Here is a 16,204-nt window from a genome sequence, read left to right as displayed (position 1 = left end):
TCTTCGTCTTTCTCCCTCTCTCTCTCGCCTTACTATATCATTTTCTCTTCACTTGTTTCGAACATCTAGGATAGAATTACTTCTATTACTCTCTTCTCTTTTCTGTTTTCTTCGCCCCTCTCCTTCCTTTTGCTGTCAGACGAAACTAGCCACTTTGTCATCTCTTAACCCTCCATGGTGAGATGAGATGGTTCCATGGCCATGCGTTTTCCCAGCCTCAACTTCCTCTACATCATAGGTTTTGTTGTTATAATAGCTCTCTTTCTACTTTCTCCGGCTTCTTGCGTGGAAGAATCGGCCGGAACTGCAGTTCCAGTGGCAGCTCCGCCCAGGGTAACAGAATGGTTATAATGGTTTTCCATTTATAGTTTGTATATCCACTTCTCCATATAATGCGAATAGGCTTTTGTAGGGACTGTTCTCGGAAGAGAAGACCCGGCTTGGTTCTACTCCCCCAAGTTGCCATAACAGGTGCAGCGACTGCAACCCCTGCATCGCCGTCCAAGTGCCGACGCTGCCGGCCCCCGGCGGGGAGATTGCCCTCAACATGTCGCCATCGTCTGTTGGCAAGAAGTACACCAATTACAAGCCGCTGGGATGGAAATGCCGCTGCCGAAACCGTCTTTTCATTCCTTAGCTCGCTTGGTTGGTCCGTTGAGGAGACTTCGAATGCGCTCGATGATTTCACCGGCCTGAGAGAGACAGTGCTATGAACTGATAGCATCAAAAGGGTAACAAAATTGCTGGTTTACAGCAATGAGTTCGTTGAGCCATTAAAAGCTGCTTCTCCTTCACCTCTCCTGTATGTTTTGTCTATTTCCCTCTTTCTGTGTTGAGATGGTAGTCTCTTGGGATTGTTTAGTGGCACGGTCTGCACAGAACTGTGATATTTATTACACTTGGAATTTATACTGTATAGTAGATGCAGGAAGCCTGTTTCTCTGTTATCATCTAGGGATTCTCGACGTGCCCACTGAATTATTTTCAGGGTTTGAGGCTCTGCCGAGGAGGAAACCAGTCTTCTTTCCTTTGCATCTGATGATGGTTTCTTCATTTTTCTGTTACTCTTCCCAAAATCTGATTGTTAAGACTACCAGCAAATATAAGAGTCGGCAAGGAGGATTCTGCAGATCATTAAGGCTAAATTTATCAATATTCATCAAGTTGCTGGTCAATCCAGCAAGAAATAAATGGTCATATAACTCGACTGCTGCTGCCAAAAAGTAGTTTTTGTGCATGGAAAATGCTCAGGGAAAAAAGCTGCATCAGAGGTTGGTGGGTCGAAGAGCTGTTGATGTTTTTTTCTAGTGAGCTTGGACTAGCTTAAACCATGCTTAATACCATTCCGTTGGAGCTGAGTTTTAAGCTCATTGAGCTCTCAAGTCCTAGATTGAAACCTCAGGAGGAATGCTGTTCTGTTGCTCAATAAAACTTTCCCTTTTGCTGGAGATGCAATAAAATTAACCTGGGTCAGGCGTTTTTCTTTGAAATTCTTCAATTAGAAGCAAAATATGCCATAAAAAAATAAAACAAACAGAAGAAGGAAATATCCAAATAGAACGAAACAATAATGAATATGGATTAAACTCAGAGTCAGAAAAGCAACGGCAATCCCTATAGCAACAGGAACTCCGACAATCCCTATAGCAACAGCAACGACGAGCTCCGGGCCTGAATATCAGGTCCAAGATGACCCTGAACGATTCCGTAATCAAACCCAAAATTCCTCTCCAAACCATCTCAAGCCCCTCTTCTCTCGCTGAGAAACCGCGACTCAAGTAGTAAGTATACCAAATCAGAAACTCTGAGAATCCCTATAGCAACGGCAGCGACGAGTTCCGGGCCTGAAATATCAGGTCCAAGAAGACCCTGAACGATTCCACAATCAAAACCCAAAATTCGTCTCCAACCCATCACAGGCCACTCTCGCACTTTCTCTCGCTGAGGGACCGCGACTCCATTTCCCTTCTTATACCCGCCAGTCGCCACGACTGCTGCATTCAATATCAGACTTACGAACCTCAAAACTCGCCTTCCCTTACGGGTGCCAAGGCAGTGGCGGAACAAGAAACTTTCGAAAGTGGGAAAAACCGTAAATCGAAAACAAATTTGATTAAAAAACAATATTTTCATACGAGAATAAAGGTTTCAAACAAATTCTGATCATTCTAACTAATCCACTAAAACTGCTTAATTTCGAAGACGTTAAACGTTCACTGCTTCACTGCATCTGCCATCGATTGGTTCAAGATCACGTCCCCTCCATCGATTCAGTTGTTACCAGCGACGCTGTACCAGAATGACCATCCAGCCCATGGCTATTGACGTGAACCATATCACATCAATCAAATGCCATTATTGCCCTGACTCCTTTTGAGGGTTGCTGATTGCTATGAGTTCATTGACTTGCTTTCCACTTTACAACGCCACTGTTTCTGATTTGAAGTTGCAGACAGAGGCTACGAATCTAGCAATCTACAGCATCTCCGACGAGCCTACTTCTATGGTGTCTTATATTAGAAGATTACTTAGAGAATACCATTCCATTGAAGCCATTGGGCTCTAGTCCTAGTTTACAACCTCAGGCTGATTGCTGTTTTGCAGCTCAATGAAGACTTCTCCACTGCTGGAGCCTGGGGATGCAGCAAAATTAACCTCAGGCTGAATTAATTGGATGCTCAAAAAGTAAAACTAGGAGCCTATAGTCTCAACTCCCTAAATCACTCTGGTGAGTTCCATTGCGTTAGTCTTCACACTCCTGGACCAAGTTTGAAAGCCAAGGAACAAAAATACTCCACAAAAAAAAAAAAAAAAAAAAATCAAAATCAAATTTTTTCTGTAATCAAGAATGCAGTTTAAAAATTGAGTTATATCCATCAGCAAATGAATCTAAATTTAGGTTTATTCCACCCAATTTGTTAACCAATATGTTTGGCGGACACTTTAATGGACAAGTTTTTGTGTTTCCCTGCTTAAGAATTGATGCAGCATTTTGTAGTCATCTACCATCTATCCCGTAGTACAAAGAGAAAACAATTCTAAGATAGATTGAGAGCATTTGGCATAATATTAGGACAAGAACTCAAAAAAGTCCTAACATTTAAGTTTTCCAGAAAATGGAAAAAACAGTGATAGAAACTATAACAAAGATCAAATAGTATTTACATTTAAGTATATTGAGAAACGGAAAGTTATAGATAGTTTACAGTGTCCGCCAACCCCCCAACCTCGACTGCTCCGCCATTGTCCCCGACTCTCCAGCCTCTGGCTGTTCTACAATCCGTCAACCCCTCATTGATTTGAAAAGGATCTCACGACGACGAAATCCCTGTTGTCACTTCTTCTTGGCACCCTCATCTAGAGACTAAGCTTCCACTCATAGAACAGGGTAATGGAGCTGAGCACCCAATTGTAGGATTGCATTCTTGTTTTTCTATTTTTATGTCAATGAATCAAATTTGGAGTCAAGGGTTCTTCACTTTAGACTAGAAGATGATAGTCGATTGATAGAAAGTCCAAATTACGTTTATTGAGTGGATAGGATTTTAAGTTGCTCTCATTGTTAGAAACCAAAATGGAGCACGTCGAGGAATTCAGTAAGCAAGGAGGTCAGACCAGGTCCCACTTCTGATCATTTCTTGGATTCTATGGTCTATATCATCGGTCACTGCTTAGACTTCTTGGGTCCGAGTCAGGTTAAGTCTCTTGAGCCAGGGCAACTAGTGAGTATAGATCCAAACCAAAGTAGTTGCTCTTGTTTTTTTTTATCTCTTTGCTTATAAGAAAAGAACCACTAAACAAGTGATTAAAATCACATCCCCTCCTGCATCGTTTCATAATTTAACAGCAATCGCAGTCACCAGTCACCAGTCACCCCCAATGGCTGTACTTTCGTAGACTATCGCCTCAGCCACACCGGTTGGCGACAGTTCCTAAATTTCCCCTGCAGGCTGCAAGTTATAGTCGACGAGACCCTTATCACTTCACACTCGATCGACATGTCTCCATTCCCCATTTATGGATCGTGACAACCTTTCTAGACTGATTTCAAACTATGATCATCAAATGATATTTGTCTTTAGTAATAATTAGTTTCCGACGCTGGAAGCAAAGATTTGGACAAACCGAAGGACATTGAAACAAAGGCAAAGAATCCAGTAATCTATACGATTCGATATTTTATGTATGTACATCGAAGGAGTGCCGTAGTCACTTCCCCAAAATGTTAATCAGCGGTTCAGACGTTCAGGCTTCAGACCAGCGTCGAACACGAAGATGTGGAAGGATCGAACAGTGCTGGCAGCAGATATTTCCTCCCGTTCACACCATGCGCGTTGTAGCTAGAGCCGGTGGTTGAGTCCACCAAGAGGTCGCCGGCGTAACCTGGATACGCCCCTTTGCCGTATATCCCCGAACATGCCGACGCAGCCTCGAGCGGCGCCTCCGCTGGGCCCTGGAAGTACCCGTTGCTGAAGGGATTGGTGACGGTGCTCGCTAGCAGGCCGGCGATGTTTATGATCATGCCATCGACGCCGACGTCGTTGTTGGGGGAGACCAGCGGCGGGTTCTGGGGCCCGTAGAGGGGTTGGTGGAAAGGCCAGGCGCAGTAGCCCGGGCACTGGGTCTCCGAGTTTCCGACCCAGACGAAGGCAGATTTCTTCTCCGAGACGGCACCGTGGAAGCCGCAGTTGTTCATGCAGAACCCTTCCACGGTTACGGTGGCGTCTGTTAGAACAAGGGTCAACTTCGCCTTTTGGCTAGCCTTTTTCGCTAGTTCGGAAATCTGGGCCCTCTTAAGGATTTTGCCAAGGGAGTAGCTCTCGTCGGAGAACTGGTCGGACAATGTGACATGGGTGTTCTCTCTTTTAGCCAGTTTGGTATATGTTTCTACGATCTTCCACCAATCAGAGACAGGAGGCCTCTTGGGTGAGACGCCATTGACAGTCTTTCCATGTTGTGGCGACAGAGAAAGAACGAAATCAGAGACGATGGATTTTTGGGTAGTGGTGAATCTCCCGTACCATAAGATAGAAAGAGGAAGCTTCCCATCCAGCAACACCCCTTGGTGGTAGCTCATAAGGTCAGTTGGCGGTTGATAGAGGGTCGCCAGTTTTCTAGCTCTGCAACAGAGCTCGAAAGAGCTTACAACAACAAACACTAAGAGGGTCGTTTTTAAAACACCTACAGAAGAAGAAGCAGAAGCCATTGGAGTAATATCACAAACACCAAGGAAAGAGAAATACAGAGAGAGAGCGAAAGAGACGAGTATCTTCCCCCAAGGAGAGAACTGAAGTGTCAAGTACAAACTCAAGTGGAGTATATATATAGTGGATTTCGTGCATGAACTAAAGCACGGAAAAAGAAAAAAAGACAAGCACCTTTATCTGGGGCCTGGGGGTTCTCTGCAGTTTCGTGATTCAAATTTCAATAGGTAGATACATGGATCACAAGATTCGCAGCAGGAAATATACATGGGAGACATCTCCACACTTTTTTGCTCTCTTTCCTTCTTTCTTTAGTAATTTGTCTAGAGATTTGAGGCCTGCTTACGTTGTTTTCTATGCTAAGCTTGCATGAGTTATGGCAAAGCCATGCTGATAGTGACCATGATGTTGAATGACGATGACTTCATTCATCATAGCTTATCCTCTTATCCCTTTCCAGTTTCCACTTAAGCATCTCCCATGCCTTCCCTTTCCGTATCTGGTTCTTCCCATGTCAAGAACAATATGCACCCATGCCGACCCATAAGACCAAGTAGGGCCAGTGGTAGCTCAAACGTTGCTGATGTACAGTGAATTATTGATCTGAACTCTGCGCCCCATTTGCTGTTTCTATGAGAAGAGCCAGAGTGGGGTACATATCGAATGACGTAATGATACAGAGTAGACATTGCACCTCACATTCAATGCATGCAGGAACCGGGGGATGAGACTGATGAGACTGAGGACCACTTCTGTGTATGGTAGTCAGGGGTCCACAATGGCGTAGGCTCCAAGCTTATTCAAACGGTGAGCCCCCACCTTCCTGTGGAAAGATGTGACGTTACCACTCTTGATGCAGCTTTGTTTTGTGTTAGGCATTTTATCATACACTTGGCAGGGATGAGACAACTACGTCTAATTCTGATACATTTTACAGTTTCGCAAAGAGTAGGGGAAGAAAGAAAATAAATGAAAGAAGCTTACCTGTAGTTAATGTGATCATGTGACTGAACCCTTTTTCTATAATAAGAAAAGTGGGCAGACTTTTGAAGCAGGATGTATGGTCTAGGGAAATGGCGTCTCACAGGCCATTTAGAATGATAGAATACCGTGAAACATCTCACAAGACCTGCAGGGGTGTTAACGACAAAAGCCCACGGACTGCAATATTGAAACAATTAGTTGTTATGAAAATCTAGGAAGAGTAAGCATACACTATTCAATGTGATACCTTTTGAATATCTGTTAACAAGAAGAAGAACAAGCCATGAAGATTCCTTTGGTCCCCTTTCACTTTGCAGCTAGTTCTTACCCTTGAAGACATATCCTTAGAAAGATTTGTCAAATCTATAAACAAAACTAATGATAATAATAAAGATAATACTCTTTTAATGCTGTGTAGTTGTCATAGTTTAACTTATCCCGCAATGCTTGCTGTTCATGTCCGAGAGCCTCCGAGGAGACCAAACTAGTTGCCCACCTCAGATGCTATCAAACCATGTGTGAGATTTTAGCATCAGGCGACACACTCAACATTTGCAGGCGCCACCCAGTACACAGAAAAAGAGAAGTTCCACTTGGTGTCTCTTACTTTCTGGATTGTTTTCTTCTAAATTGAGCTGAAAGTAGATTAATCTCACCCAATATCTCCTACTCTTAATCCATTCAGATCAGGTTCTACTGCAATCATCTGGTCTAGATCTTGTGCAGGTTTTCCCAGCTCGAGCACCACCCGTCCTGCCACTGGTATTCAACCATAATTTTAGTTCATAACTACAACATGCCAGGCTGCCATCTGACCATAATGAGGAAGACTGATTATAAAAGCTGTTTTTTCCGGTCAAAATAAAGAGAAAAGCACCAGCACAAACTAGCACTTCCCAGGATACCCAATTAAGAATATCATCGAACAGCTTCTGGTCTAACAAATCCGACTAAAACTTAAGACCCAAAACTTTGGATTCACTGCTCAAGTGAGATTCCCAAAGCCCTACACTCGTGCAGATTATAAAAAAAAAAGGATCAGTAACGACGGAAGGGAACCAATTCCCCCATCCGACACGCTGGAATCGCGGTTCGAGTCTACCGGAAGGCCGATAGATTACTGTACACAAACAGCAACGAGATGAGATTACTTAAAACCCCTCTTCAGCATACACTGAATCCAATTATCCACAACAGGAAAATAATTGAAATCAATCAAAAAAGCGAGCCAACTGCACTACGAAATCGATGGGAAGGAGTTGGGACTACTTGTCGATGTTAATTGTCGAGACGAATAAGGCCCCCACTGTGATCGCCTAATGCGCACTCATCGTTCTTGAAAAAGAAAAATAAAAATAAAAAAAGGCCTAGTTTGTCTGCTTCGACGAGAGAGACTCACTGGTACGAAAAGTTTGGAAGGACGACAAGGTGTTCGATGAAACTCCCCCGAAAGAGGGCTGCCAATCAAAAGCGTAAGACGTGGTGGGGGGAGGCTTGGGAGCTTTTGCCTGGTTACAGTTGTTGCGTGTGAGAGGAAGCCAGCTGGAGAGAGAGATTCGAGTCACGAGCTTTCCAAGCGCTACTCTATTCTCTCACGCTCCAGCGACTCGGGGAGCGGCGATCAGTCTTGTGACACGCCAAACGACGACCACAGCTGGCGTCTTTACTCATCCCTAGACCTAGCTGTGCTCTCTCTGTAAACTACGCGGGTAGATTCTCTAAACTACCCTTACTGCTGCGGTGACTCACTGTAGATATTTATGTAATATGGAGCGAAGTGTGGGTTCTTTGGGTCAATTAGTTTGAAAAATAAGAGGATAACTGGATAAGCTTGAGCAAGGCCGGTATACTCTACTCTTTTTGTTCCACAGTGGCGCTTGTTTCCGTGTTATTAGCTGTAGAGACGGAGGACCGCTGCTTCCTACCGTTACTTTACTCCTTCGACACTCAACTCCATAGCCTCTGCTTCTATAAATTGCCGCCCTCACTTCTAATATCAATCCAAGAACTTCCATCCACCTGCTCTCGGCTTCTCTCTTTCTATCTTGTAGTTCTGCGACAAATATGGCTTCTGTGTCTGTGTTTCTTACTCTCCTGTTCTTTCTTTTCTCTCTGATTAACTCCTCATCCGCTGCTAGGTTACTCGCCTCTTCGGTTGATGGTGAACAGCCACTCCTGATGGAGTACCACAAGGGTCCGCTCCTCAGCGGTCTAACAGCTGTGAATCTCATTTGGTATGGGAAGTTCACTCCTACCCAGCGAGCCATCGTCGCTGATTTTATCTCCTCTTTCTCCATCAGGCCTCGTCAGAGTCGCCAGTCGACCGTCTCTAGCTGGTGGCAGACTACCCACAAGTATTACAACCACCTATCCACTCCCAGGCCTTCTTCTCCCCCTCTTTCCCTCGCACTGAAGTCGCAAAGACTCGACGATAGCTACTCCCTTGGTAAATCTCTTCGGATGAAGCACATCGTTCGCCTGTCTTCAAACGGCGCGCAGAAAAATTCCATCAACATTGTACTCACGGCATCAGATGTCACCGTGGATGGCTTCTGCATGAGCCGGTGCGGGGCTCATGGGTCGTCCAGATGGGGACTCCAGCAGGGGAAGTTTGCTTACATCTGGGTCGGTAACTCAGACAGCCAGTGCCCCGGTACCTGCGCCTGGCCATTCCACCAGCCCCCGTACGGACCTCAGACCCCGCCGTTGGTGGCTCCCAATAACGACGTTGGCGTCGACGGAATGATCATTAACATCGCCAGTCTCCTTGCAGGCACTGTCACCAACCCATTCAGTAATGGGTACTTCCAGGGTCCGGCGGAGGCCCCGCTGGAGGCAGCCTCGGCTTGTACGGGCATTTACGGCAAGGGGGCGTACCCGGGTTATCCTGGAGAACTCTTGGTGGACTCCACAACAGGGGCGAGCTACAATGCCTTGGGCGATAACGGGAGAAAGTATCTGCTGCCTGCTCTGTTCGATCCTTCTACATCAAAATGCTCTATTTTTGTCTGATAATGCTTAAGTGGGAGAGGATTAGAGATTTAAGTGATAAGATAGAAGTATTATGGTCTACAGAATTGGTATCTTATACTGTAATTTATTCATTGATTTATTTCTCTCATTGTGAAATACAATTACGGCAAATTAGCTTGATTTGCTCTTCTCATCAAGAGCTTCTTTCGTTAGTAAGCGTAGCTGATTCTATAGATCACAAGAAGCGTTTGACACCCTTTCAAAAGAGGGGTTACCTGCCTTACAAAGAAAGAAAGTAGAGAAATGATTTGAGCAGAGGAGAATCTTCACGTTCTTATCCTCCTCCGCAGTGCCCGTAAAAGCTTTTGGCTTTTTGTGTTTCCTTTCCGTCAGACCCGAGGACAAGGCAGTAGCTCGCGAACGTGGGAATCGAAGATGCACGGATTATTGGGAAAATCCAGGCCTCACATCTCTCCAAAAGAGTAAATCGTGGAACGCGTGTCTCCGTATAAAAACAAATCCACGATGACGCATGAATTATACCTACCCTGCGGTCGTCCCTACCATTTCTTTAACTTGTATGAGGATAGAGAGATGAGAGTCCGGTGACCGTGGGGATTCTTTCCTAACACGATTGGCCAAAATACGGGCCGGTTTATGTAGAATCGGGTCGACCGCATACGTTCGGTCTGCCACGTCCATTTTCAGTACAACCATGTGTCAGACGTATCCTTCTCTGCCCCAGCTAAAAGTGGGACAATGACTGTTTTTAACACAAATGGATACGGTGTAGGGCCCACATCCGGTTTCTTCGACCACGTGTCATGAAACTTCAGTCATTTGTCGCTTCTTTGCAGTCCCGTCCAAAATGTGGGAAATTTTCTCAAATTTCCCCGACGTGCTGATCTTTGCCGGGGTACTCGTGGTTGCACATGTGGCGCAACTGCCCTGCCTCTTCGACCGCCTCCGCCTCACACGTGTTTGGTGACAGGATAGGGGCCTCACTCTTACGGCATCTGGTCTCTCTCGCCGTTCAGGGAGGCAGCTGACGTGTGGTCGTCGGTGAACCCGCGTGAGGGGGTTTTTAACTGGTCGCGCCGACCCACTTTCCGTCTTCGGAATTCCCGAGAAAGTGGGTCGGTCGGGTTCTTAAATGGTCCGCTTCTCACCTACCCTGGTCTCGCTCGTCGGTGTTTCTTCTTTTTAAAGTTACCGTTTTGCCCATGGAAAGAAAGAGCTTTCATCGTCTTTGTGATGGTAACGGCGTTTCAATGGTGTAATGAATACAAAAGTTTTCAGGGAGGGTAGTCAGGTAAAGCTTTCTTTCTATTGTCTCCTTCACGTTACAAGGATATCGAACGTACTCTTCCTACAGACAGCCTGTCCCAATACAGTGGATTTCCAAACGTTGCAGTCCACGTGGCAATCTTTGGACATAGACACAATCGTGTTGACAGCTGTCTGACATACCTTTTCTCTCTCCTCTCTGTCACCTCTATAAAACATCACCCCTGCGAGCCCTTCATTCTCACGCTTTTAAAAAATTACACTCCCTCCACCCTCCTCTCGCAGACTCTCCGTGATAAACTTCTGCTTCTTCAAGCACAGATTACTGGAACAAACGTAAGAAATGTGGTATTCTTCTGCTTCTGCCTTCGTTTGCCTGTTTTCAATCTTTATTCTGGTTTTACCTGCTCGTGCCGTGAGAACGGAGGAGCAATCTCTCGTTCTCAAATACCACAACGGGCTACTCCTGGAAAGCGATTTCACCTTCAATATTGTCTGGTACGGGAAGTTTACTCCCTCACAGCGTGCCATTCTGATCGATTTTGTTCAGTCACTCAATCCTACCAAGAGTTCTTCGCTTCCTTCCGTCGCCTCCTGGTGGAAAATCACCTATAATTACAAAAATGGCCCGAGTAATATTCACCTCGGGAAGCAAATCTTGGACGAGAACTGCTCCTTGGGGAAGTCGCTGAAGAGCCGGGACATCATCAACCTGGCGCAGAAGCAGCTCCCGGGGAGGAACGTGATAAGCGCGGTGTTCACGGCCAAGGACGTGGGGGTCGAGGGTTTCTGCATGAGCCGATGCGGGACCCACGGGTCAGCGAGGGCGATGAATCAGACGGCAAGGTTCGCTTACGTGTGGGTGGGGAATTCAGAGACTCAGTGCCCGGGCCAATGCGCGTGGCCGTTCCATCAGCCGATTTACGGGCCCCAGACGCCGCCGTTGGTCGCACCGAACGGCGACGTTGGCGTTGACGGGATGGTGATCAACCTGGCGACGGTGCTAGCTGGAACGGTGACCAACCCGTTCAACAATGGGTATTTTCAGGGACGGCCGGAGGCGCCCTTAGAGGCGGTGTCGGCTTGTCCGGGAGTGTTCGGAGGCGGGGCCTACCCGGGTTATCCAGGGAAGACCTTGAGGGACGGGCCGACTCTTTCGAGTTATAATGCTCACGGAGTGAACGGTCGTAAGTATCTGTTGCCCGCGATGTGGGACCCTACAACCTCTGCCTGCTCCACCCTCGTGTGAGTCGTCGTCGTCTTGGCGAGTTGGAATGCGAGTATGTAAAATATACGTAGGTGTTTGCTTTCCTGTAAATATAAAACAAGAAATAATGGCGAGTGTGTGAGAGTATAGAAATGCGAGTAACGATAAGAGTTGTAAATGAATAAAAAATTAAGTTGAGACAGGAAGTCACCTGGTCAAGATGCAAGGTCAAATTTTAGAGACTCTTCTTAATTGGGTCTGAAAACCAAAGAAAAAACAACAACTATAGCATGGGCCTCTATGGTTGACATTCTCCGTAATATGCGTGCCGTGGCCAGTGGGCATATTATAAAGGTGGCCCACCTAATCTGGTGATACTGAAGAAGGTCATAGGGGTCCACTATTAATAACTTTCTATTTATTCTTTTACACAATTAAAACTTTTGTTACCAATAAAAGAGAAAAATAAAAAATTTAAAAGGAAGATGCAAATTTTACTCATAATCTTGTAATAAAAAATTAATTAATTTTTATTTTTTTGAAGGATTCTCTTGTTGACAATAGGAAAAATATGTTGAGAAATGGAGTAAAAAGAAAGGTGCTTTAGGAGCCGAAGGAGGGCCACTTGTGAGAGAATCAGAAACAGTGACGAACAAAATCACCCAGGAGGACTCTGAGGGCTCACTCCTCCCGTACTCCAACCCACCGGCACGTGGCCGTCTACCAGACTGATCACTGGCTATTCTCAACGGCCCCCTCCCTATTCTCTCTCCTCGCAGCTGATATATGTCTCTCCCCAACCCATCCTTCAATCTCACCCTGCGGTATCTTTTCCTCAAATTCCTCTTTCTACCGTCTCTGTAGCAAAATGGTCTAAATTTTTAAGAGAAATACTTTTTTTTTGTTTTTTCTCATTTACATTAGAATTCGTGTTGTTGCTTTTGGCGCTTGTTCTTGTTTCTGTTTTTGTTGTTGTCTTTGTCAGCTGTAATCTTGAAGTGCAGCTTTCGGTTGGTGGAGCTCTTCTTTCCCCTTGCTTTCCCTTGTTTTTGTCCTGAATACTGGAGGTGCTTTTGCGTTCGTTGCAGATCGAAGAAAACGATTAGAAGACGCTGCTCTGCGTCGGGTGAGTTGGAGGTCCTTTTTCTCCCAGCTTCGTTGAAGGTGGATGCCTTTTTGTTTTGTCTTTGAAATGTTTGAATTTTCACGGTCGGGTTTCTTATCTAAGTTGATCGCTCGGGGGAACGGATACTGGGAAAGATGCATTAATTCTGGGATATGGGTTCTTGCTTCTTTGCCTCTTTCTCCGTCTGTTCGTTGTTTCAGTCGCTGTTTTTGGCGCTTTTCTTTTCCCCGGATCTTGATTTCCTGAACCATGGACCCGTGGTTGGTCTAGCAAGCGATTTTTTTCTTATGGTTTTTCAGTTTCTTTCTCGGTTCATTTGCCTGACATTTCTAGGTCACTGGTCTCTCGTTTGATTACGTTTTCTTGACTTCTCAATTTTCTGGGTTGGTATTGCAGATCAAGAGGGGTTTTGCTTCTATTCCGCGTAAATGCTTTTTTTGCCTAGCTTTTCCGCTTTTGTCATCTCTATTGTGTTTGCTTCATTCACTTGGTTTTCTTTTTCGGGGAGTTTGATACCGATTGATTTGTTTGGGGTCTTTGCGTGTATGGGACACAGTGGTATAGAGTAGGAGTTCTGATTTTTCAAAAAAGTGAAAAAGATTGTTCTTTTCTCTCGCATTCCCTCATTTTTCTTGCATTCGTCTGGATTTTCGTCATTTGGATGTGCTGTCTTCGTATCTTCTTCACGTCTCGAGTCTTTTCCCTTAAATCTTTCTGATTTTATTCCAGGTTTTTAATCTGATATCTTCTTTATTTTCTCTTCATAGAATGGAAGATAAAATAGTAGAAGGTGGATTAAGATGCTGGGACGAGCTTATACCAGATGCTCTTGGTCTAATCTTCAGCAATCTCTCCCTTCAAGAGATTTTAACTGTGATCCCAAGGGTGTGTAAGTCTTGGGGCAGAGCAGTTTCAGGGCCTTATTGCTGGCAAGAGATCGACATTGAAGAATGGAGCCGTCGAAGCAACTCCGAGCAATTGGATCGAATGCTGCAAATGCTTATAACAAGAAGTTGTGGATCTCTTCGCAAACTATGCGTCTCTGGTCTTTCTAATGATATAAGCTTTGCCTTTATTGCTGACAAGTAAGCGAAAACTCTTCACATGACAAAGTTGGCAGAATAAAAATTTATCACTAAAATTAGATTCGACCCTTTTCATGATTTGATATGTTCTTAAACCAATAATTTAGAAAACCTTTTGAAACGTTTTTCTTCATTCATCCTTGACTGTGATGCTTTTGGGTCTCCTTTTCTCCCTAGCTTCTTGTCAAGGAGTTCCTACCCATTGATTATGGTTTCTGCCTTTTGGGCTGTTTTATCTGTTAATTGATTTTGTAAATGCGGGTGAATGTTAAACTGATTGGTCATTGATGTGTAAATTTGGTTCTGCAAGTATTGTTATGACCTGTTAACTGTTTATGGGTTTGTGAAATGGACTTTTGATTGATGAAGTTGGTGTTGCTTAAATTGGTCTTTATTGTTGGCTTTTTGCAAGTGCCGGTTCCCTGCAAACCCTACGGCTTCCAAGAAGTGAAATAGGTGACCCTGTTGTTGAACAGATGGCTGCAAAATTGTCAAACATAACTTTCTTGGATGTAAGCTACTGCAGCAAGATTGGAGCTAGTGCCTTAGAAGCAGTCGGGAAGCACTGCAAATCACTTGTTGAACTGAGGCGCATAATGCACCCGCTTGAGGTGGCTGACAAGGTTTGCCAGGATGACGAAGCCCATGCAATCGCCACTACCATGCCCAAGCTCAAACACCTTGAAACAGCCTACTTACTCCTCACAACCAGTGGAGTCCTTGAGATCCTTACAAACTGCAGGGAGCTTGAGTTCTTGGATGTGAGGTGCTGCTGGGGTGTAAAACTTGACGAGAATTTCTTCAATGAGAGATATCCAAATTTGAAGGTGTTGGGACCCCATATTGTGGACTGTTATGAGAGGAACTACTGGGACTACTGTTCTGATTACTCTGATTCTTCTGGCTATTTAGCTTGGGAGCTAATGGATGATGGAATTGGAGACTTTGATGGGGATAGCTCAGATGGGATTTGGGATGATGATCAGGGGCTTGAGGAGTTGGAGCTCAGGTTCTATGAAGGATTCGATGATCCCGTTGCGGCCATTGACTGGCCACCTTCTCCATGAGATTGATCTGATGTTTCAGTTGGGAGCTCTGAGATAGCTTCATTGTCTGTGATTAAAATTCCTTGTAATACCGGTCAAAACCTATGGCTAGTATTTTAGTTTAGCATGTGAGATGGTGTATGCTGAGGATGTAAATTGTTCTACATGGAGTCGAGTGGTGCTTCTGTGATCTTTTTAACTGTCCCAAGCTTTAAAGGAATTGAGTTTAACGTTGCAACTACAATATTTGAACTCTGCAGGTTGTAATGAGACACACTTGAGAGGTGAGGATGCAGAGACTGAGATGTGAGAAATTGTAAACCCCGTCCTAATTCTATAAAAAAAGAACTGAAAGGATTTCTGGTTATATGCAGTATTAGTTTGCCTTTGTTCTTTGGGCTACTGAATGTAGAAGAATTGAGAGATTGGAGCTGCTTTTTGAACTGTTCTGTGAATCTTTTCTTTATCCTTCTTATTGATTTGCTTAGCAAGGGAATGGCAGCAAATTATACTTTAATCCAGTGATAAGCTTATAATATTAGATTGTTGACAAAATGTTGATTGTTAGGGGGGGGGGGGGGGGGTTCCTTTATATGAAGTCATTTTTGGCTCATATGGCATGTCATAAGACTAGTATAGGCACCCTCAATCCACGAAGAGTAGGGAATGACTTTCAGCTTACTGCCAGTTTTAGTATATTCTATGTCTCATCCGCAGCCAACTTTTCCAAAGAATAATAAAATTCTTTCAAAGTAACTTCGGTAATCATATTATAAAACCTTTGCTTTGCATGCTTGCTTTTTTTTTTTTCAATTCGACCAGCTCGAGTCTCTCTCAAGCGTTAGGATTGGTAAGGATTGGTATTCTAGTCTTTCGATAGGGTTGGCCAGATCTAAGCCAAACTTCAAAAGATTATAATTTATGATTAGTATACGAACACCTTATGCTGTCAGGTGGCCTAATCTGCCTGATTTCGAAATGTTACAGAGCGGTTGGATGATCCTGCCACCGAATTATGCAGAAAATAATGTACCAAGATTGTCTTGAGATGGGTGTCGTTTTAGTTTTTTACTCTTTTTGAGAAATAATAGTTTCATCGAGCAACTAGGTGAAGCCTGTTGGAAGAAATTTTTCAGAAATCAAAGCTAGAGCAAAATCCAGGGAAGAACTCGTTTCTCAAAATCACCAGTGTTCTTTCCATATTCCTTCTGATACTTGTGTTCTGCCAGTTCAGTTTTATCTTCCAGTAAAGAGCACCCAATGTGATCACAAGCCTCTCCTCACCAAAAGAG

At 44.5% G+C, this 16,204-nt stretch overlaps 4 protein-coding genes and 1 long non-coding RNA gene across 9 annotated transcripts; 4 read left to right on the top strand and 1 right to left on the bottom strand.

The window, feature by feature from the left end:
- Positions 1 to 1,034, top strand: LOC137937748 (uncharacterized). The gene is made up of 2 exons (XR_011109647.1): positions 1 to 333; positions 413 to 1,034. It is a non-coding gene; the product is annotated as an uncharacterized lncRNA (long non-coding RNA).
- A 3,060-nt stretch (positions 1,035 to 4,094) lies between these two features.
- On the bottom strand, positions 4,095 to 5,662 carry LOC137936068 (protein PHOSPHATE-INDUCED 1-like). Its single transcript, XM_068780596.1, has one exon. The coding sequence runs from the start codon at positions 5,204 to 5,206 to the stop codon at positions 4,253 to 4,255; it is 954 nt and encodes a 317-aa protein (XP_068636697.1). The 5' UTR covers positions 5,207 to 5,662; the 3' UTR covers positions 4,095 to 4,252.
- A 2,477-nt stretch (positions 5,663 to 8,139) lies between these two features.
- Positions 8,140 to 9,341, top strand: LOC137936069 (protein PHOSPHATE-INDUCED 1-like). The gene has a single exon (XM_068780597.1). The coding sequence runs from the start codon at positions 8,253 to 8,255 to the stop codon at positions 9,198 to 9,200; it is 948 nt and encodes a 315-aa protein (XP_068636698.1). The 5' UTR covers positions 8,140 to 8,252; the 3' UTR covers positions 9,201 to 9,341.
- A 1,373-nt stretch (positions 9,342 to 10,714) lies between these two features.
- On the top strand, positions 10,715 to 11,862 carry LOC137936627 (protein EXORDIUM-like 2). The gene has a single exon (XM_068781418.1). It carries the CDS (start codon positions 10,792 to 10,794, stop codon positions 11,695 to 11,697), a length of 906 nt encoding a protein of 301 aa, XP_068637519.1. The 5' UTR covers positions 10,715 to 10,791; the 3' UTR covers positions 11,698 to 11,862.
- Positions 11,863 to 12,401: 539 nt separating this feature from the next.
- LOC137936447 (F-box protein FBW2-like) lies at positions 12,402 to 15,337 on the top strand. 5 transcript variants are annotated; one of them, XM_068781119.1, is made up of 3 exons: positions 12,402 to 12,479; positions 13,549 to 13,866; positions 14,279 to 15,337. In XM_068781119.1, the coding sequence occupies exons 1-3, from the start codon at positions 12,442 to 12,444 to the stop codon at positions 14,931 to 14,933; spliced, it is 1,011 nt and encodes a 336-aa protein (XP_068637220.1). In that variant the 5' UTR covers positions 12,402 to 12,441; the 3' UTR covers positions 14,934 to 15,337. The 5 variants fall into 5 exon arrangements, with proteins under 5 accessions (XP_068637220.1, XP_068637221.1, XP_068637222.1 ...); XM_068781120.1 differs by lacking the exon at positions 12,402 to 12,479 and adding an exon at positions 12,490 to 12,781; XM_068781121.1 differs by lacking the exon at positions 12,402 to 12,479 and adding an exon at positions 12,490 to 12,819.
- Positions 15,338 to 16,204: the final 867 nt, after the last annotated feature.

Source organism: Aristolochia californica, unplaced genomic scaffold (assembly GCF_029961685.1).
Source record: "Aristolochia californica isolate CCGP_79_NKW_82.1479 unplaced genomic scaffold, dmAriCali1.0.hap1 SCAF_7, whole genome shotgun sequence".
NCBI classification, from domain to species: domain Eukaryota; kingdom Viridiplantae; phylum Streptophyta; class Magnoliopsida; order Piperales; family Aristolochiaceae; genus Aristolochia; species Aristolochia californica.
The sequence above is the reverse complement of the archived record's forward strand: the minus strand, read 5'-3'. Positions and strand labels throughout refer to the sequence as shown.

Excerpts from the sequence above, each read along its gene's own strand:
- LOC137936447 (XM_068781119.1), top strand. The coding sequence starts at position 12,442 with ATGTCTCTCCCCAACCCATCCTTCAATCTCACCCTGCG. Across the intron at positions 12,480-13,548 it reads TCCTTCAATCTCACCCTGCG|AATGGAAGATAAAATAGTAG; the intron begins GTATCTTTTCCT and ends TTCTCTTCATAG. Across the intron at positions 13,867-14,278 it reads TTTGCCTTTATTGCTGACAA|TGCCGGTTCCCTGCAAACCC; the intron begins GTAAGCGAAAAC and ends GCTTTTTGCAAG.
- LOC137936068 (XM_068780596.1), bottom strand. The coding sequence starts at position 5,206 with ATGGCTTCTGCTTCTTCTTCTGTAGGTGTTTTAAAAACGACCCTCTTA.
- LOC137936627 (XM_068781418.1), top strand. The coding sequence starts at position 10,792 with ATGTGGTATTCTTCTGCTTCTGCCTTCGTTTGCCTGTTTTCAATCTTT.
- LOC137936069 (XM_068780597.1), top strand. The coding sequence starts at position 8,253 with ATGGCTTCTGTGTCTGTGTTTCTTACTCTCCTGTTCTTTCTTTTCTCT.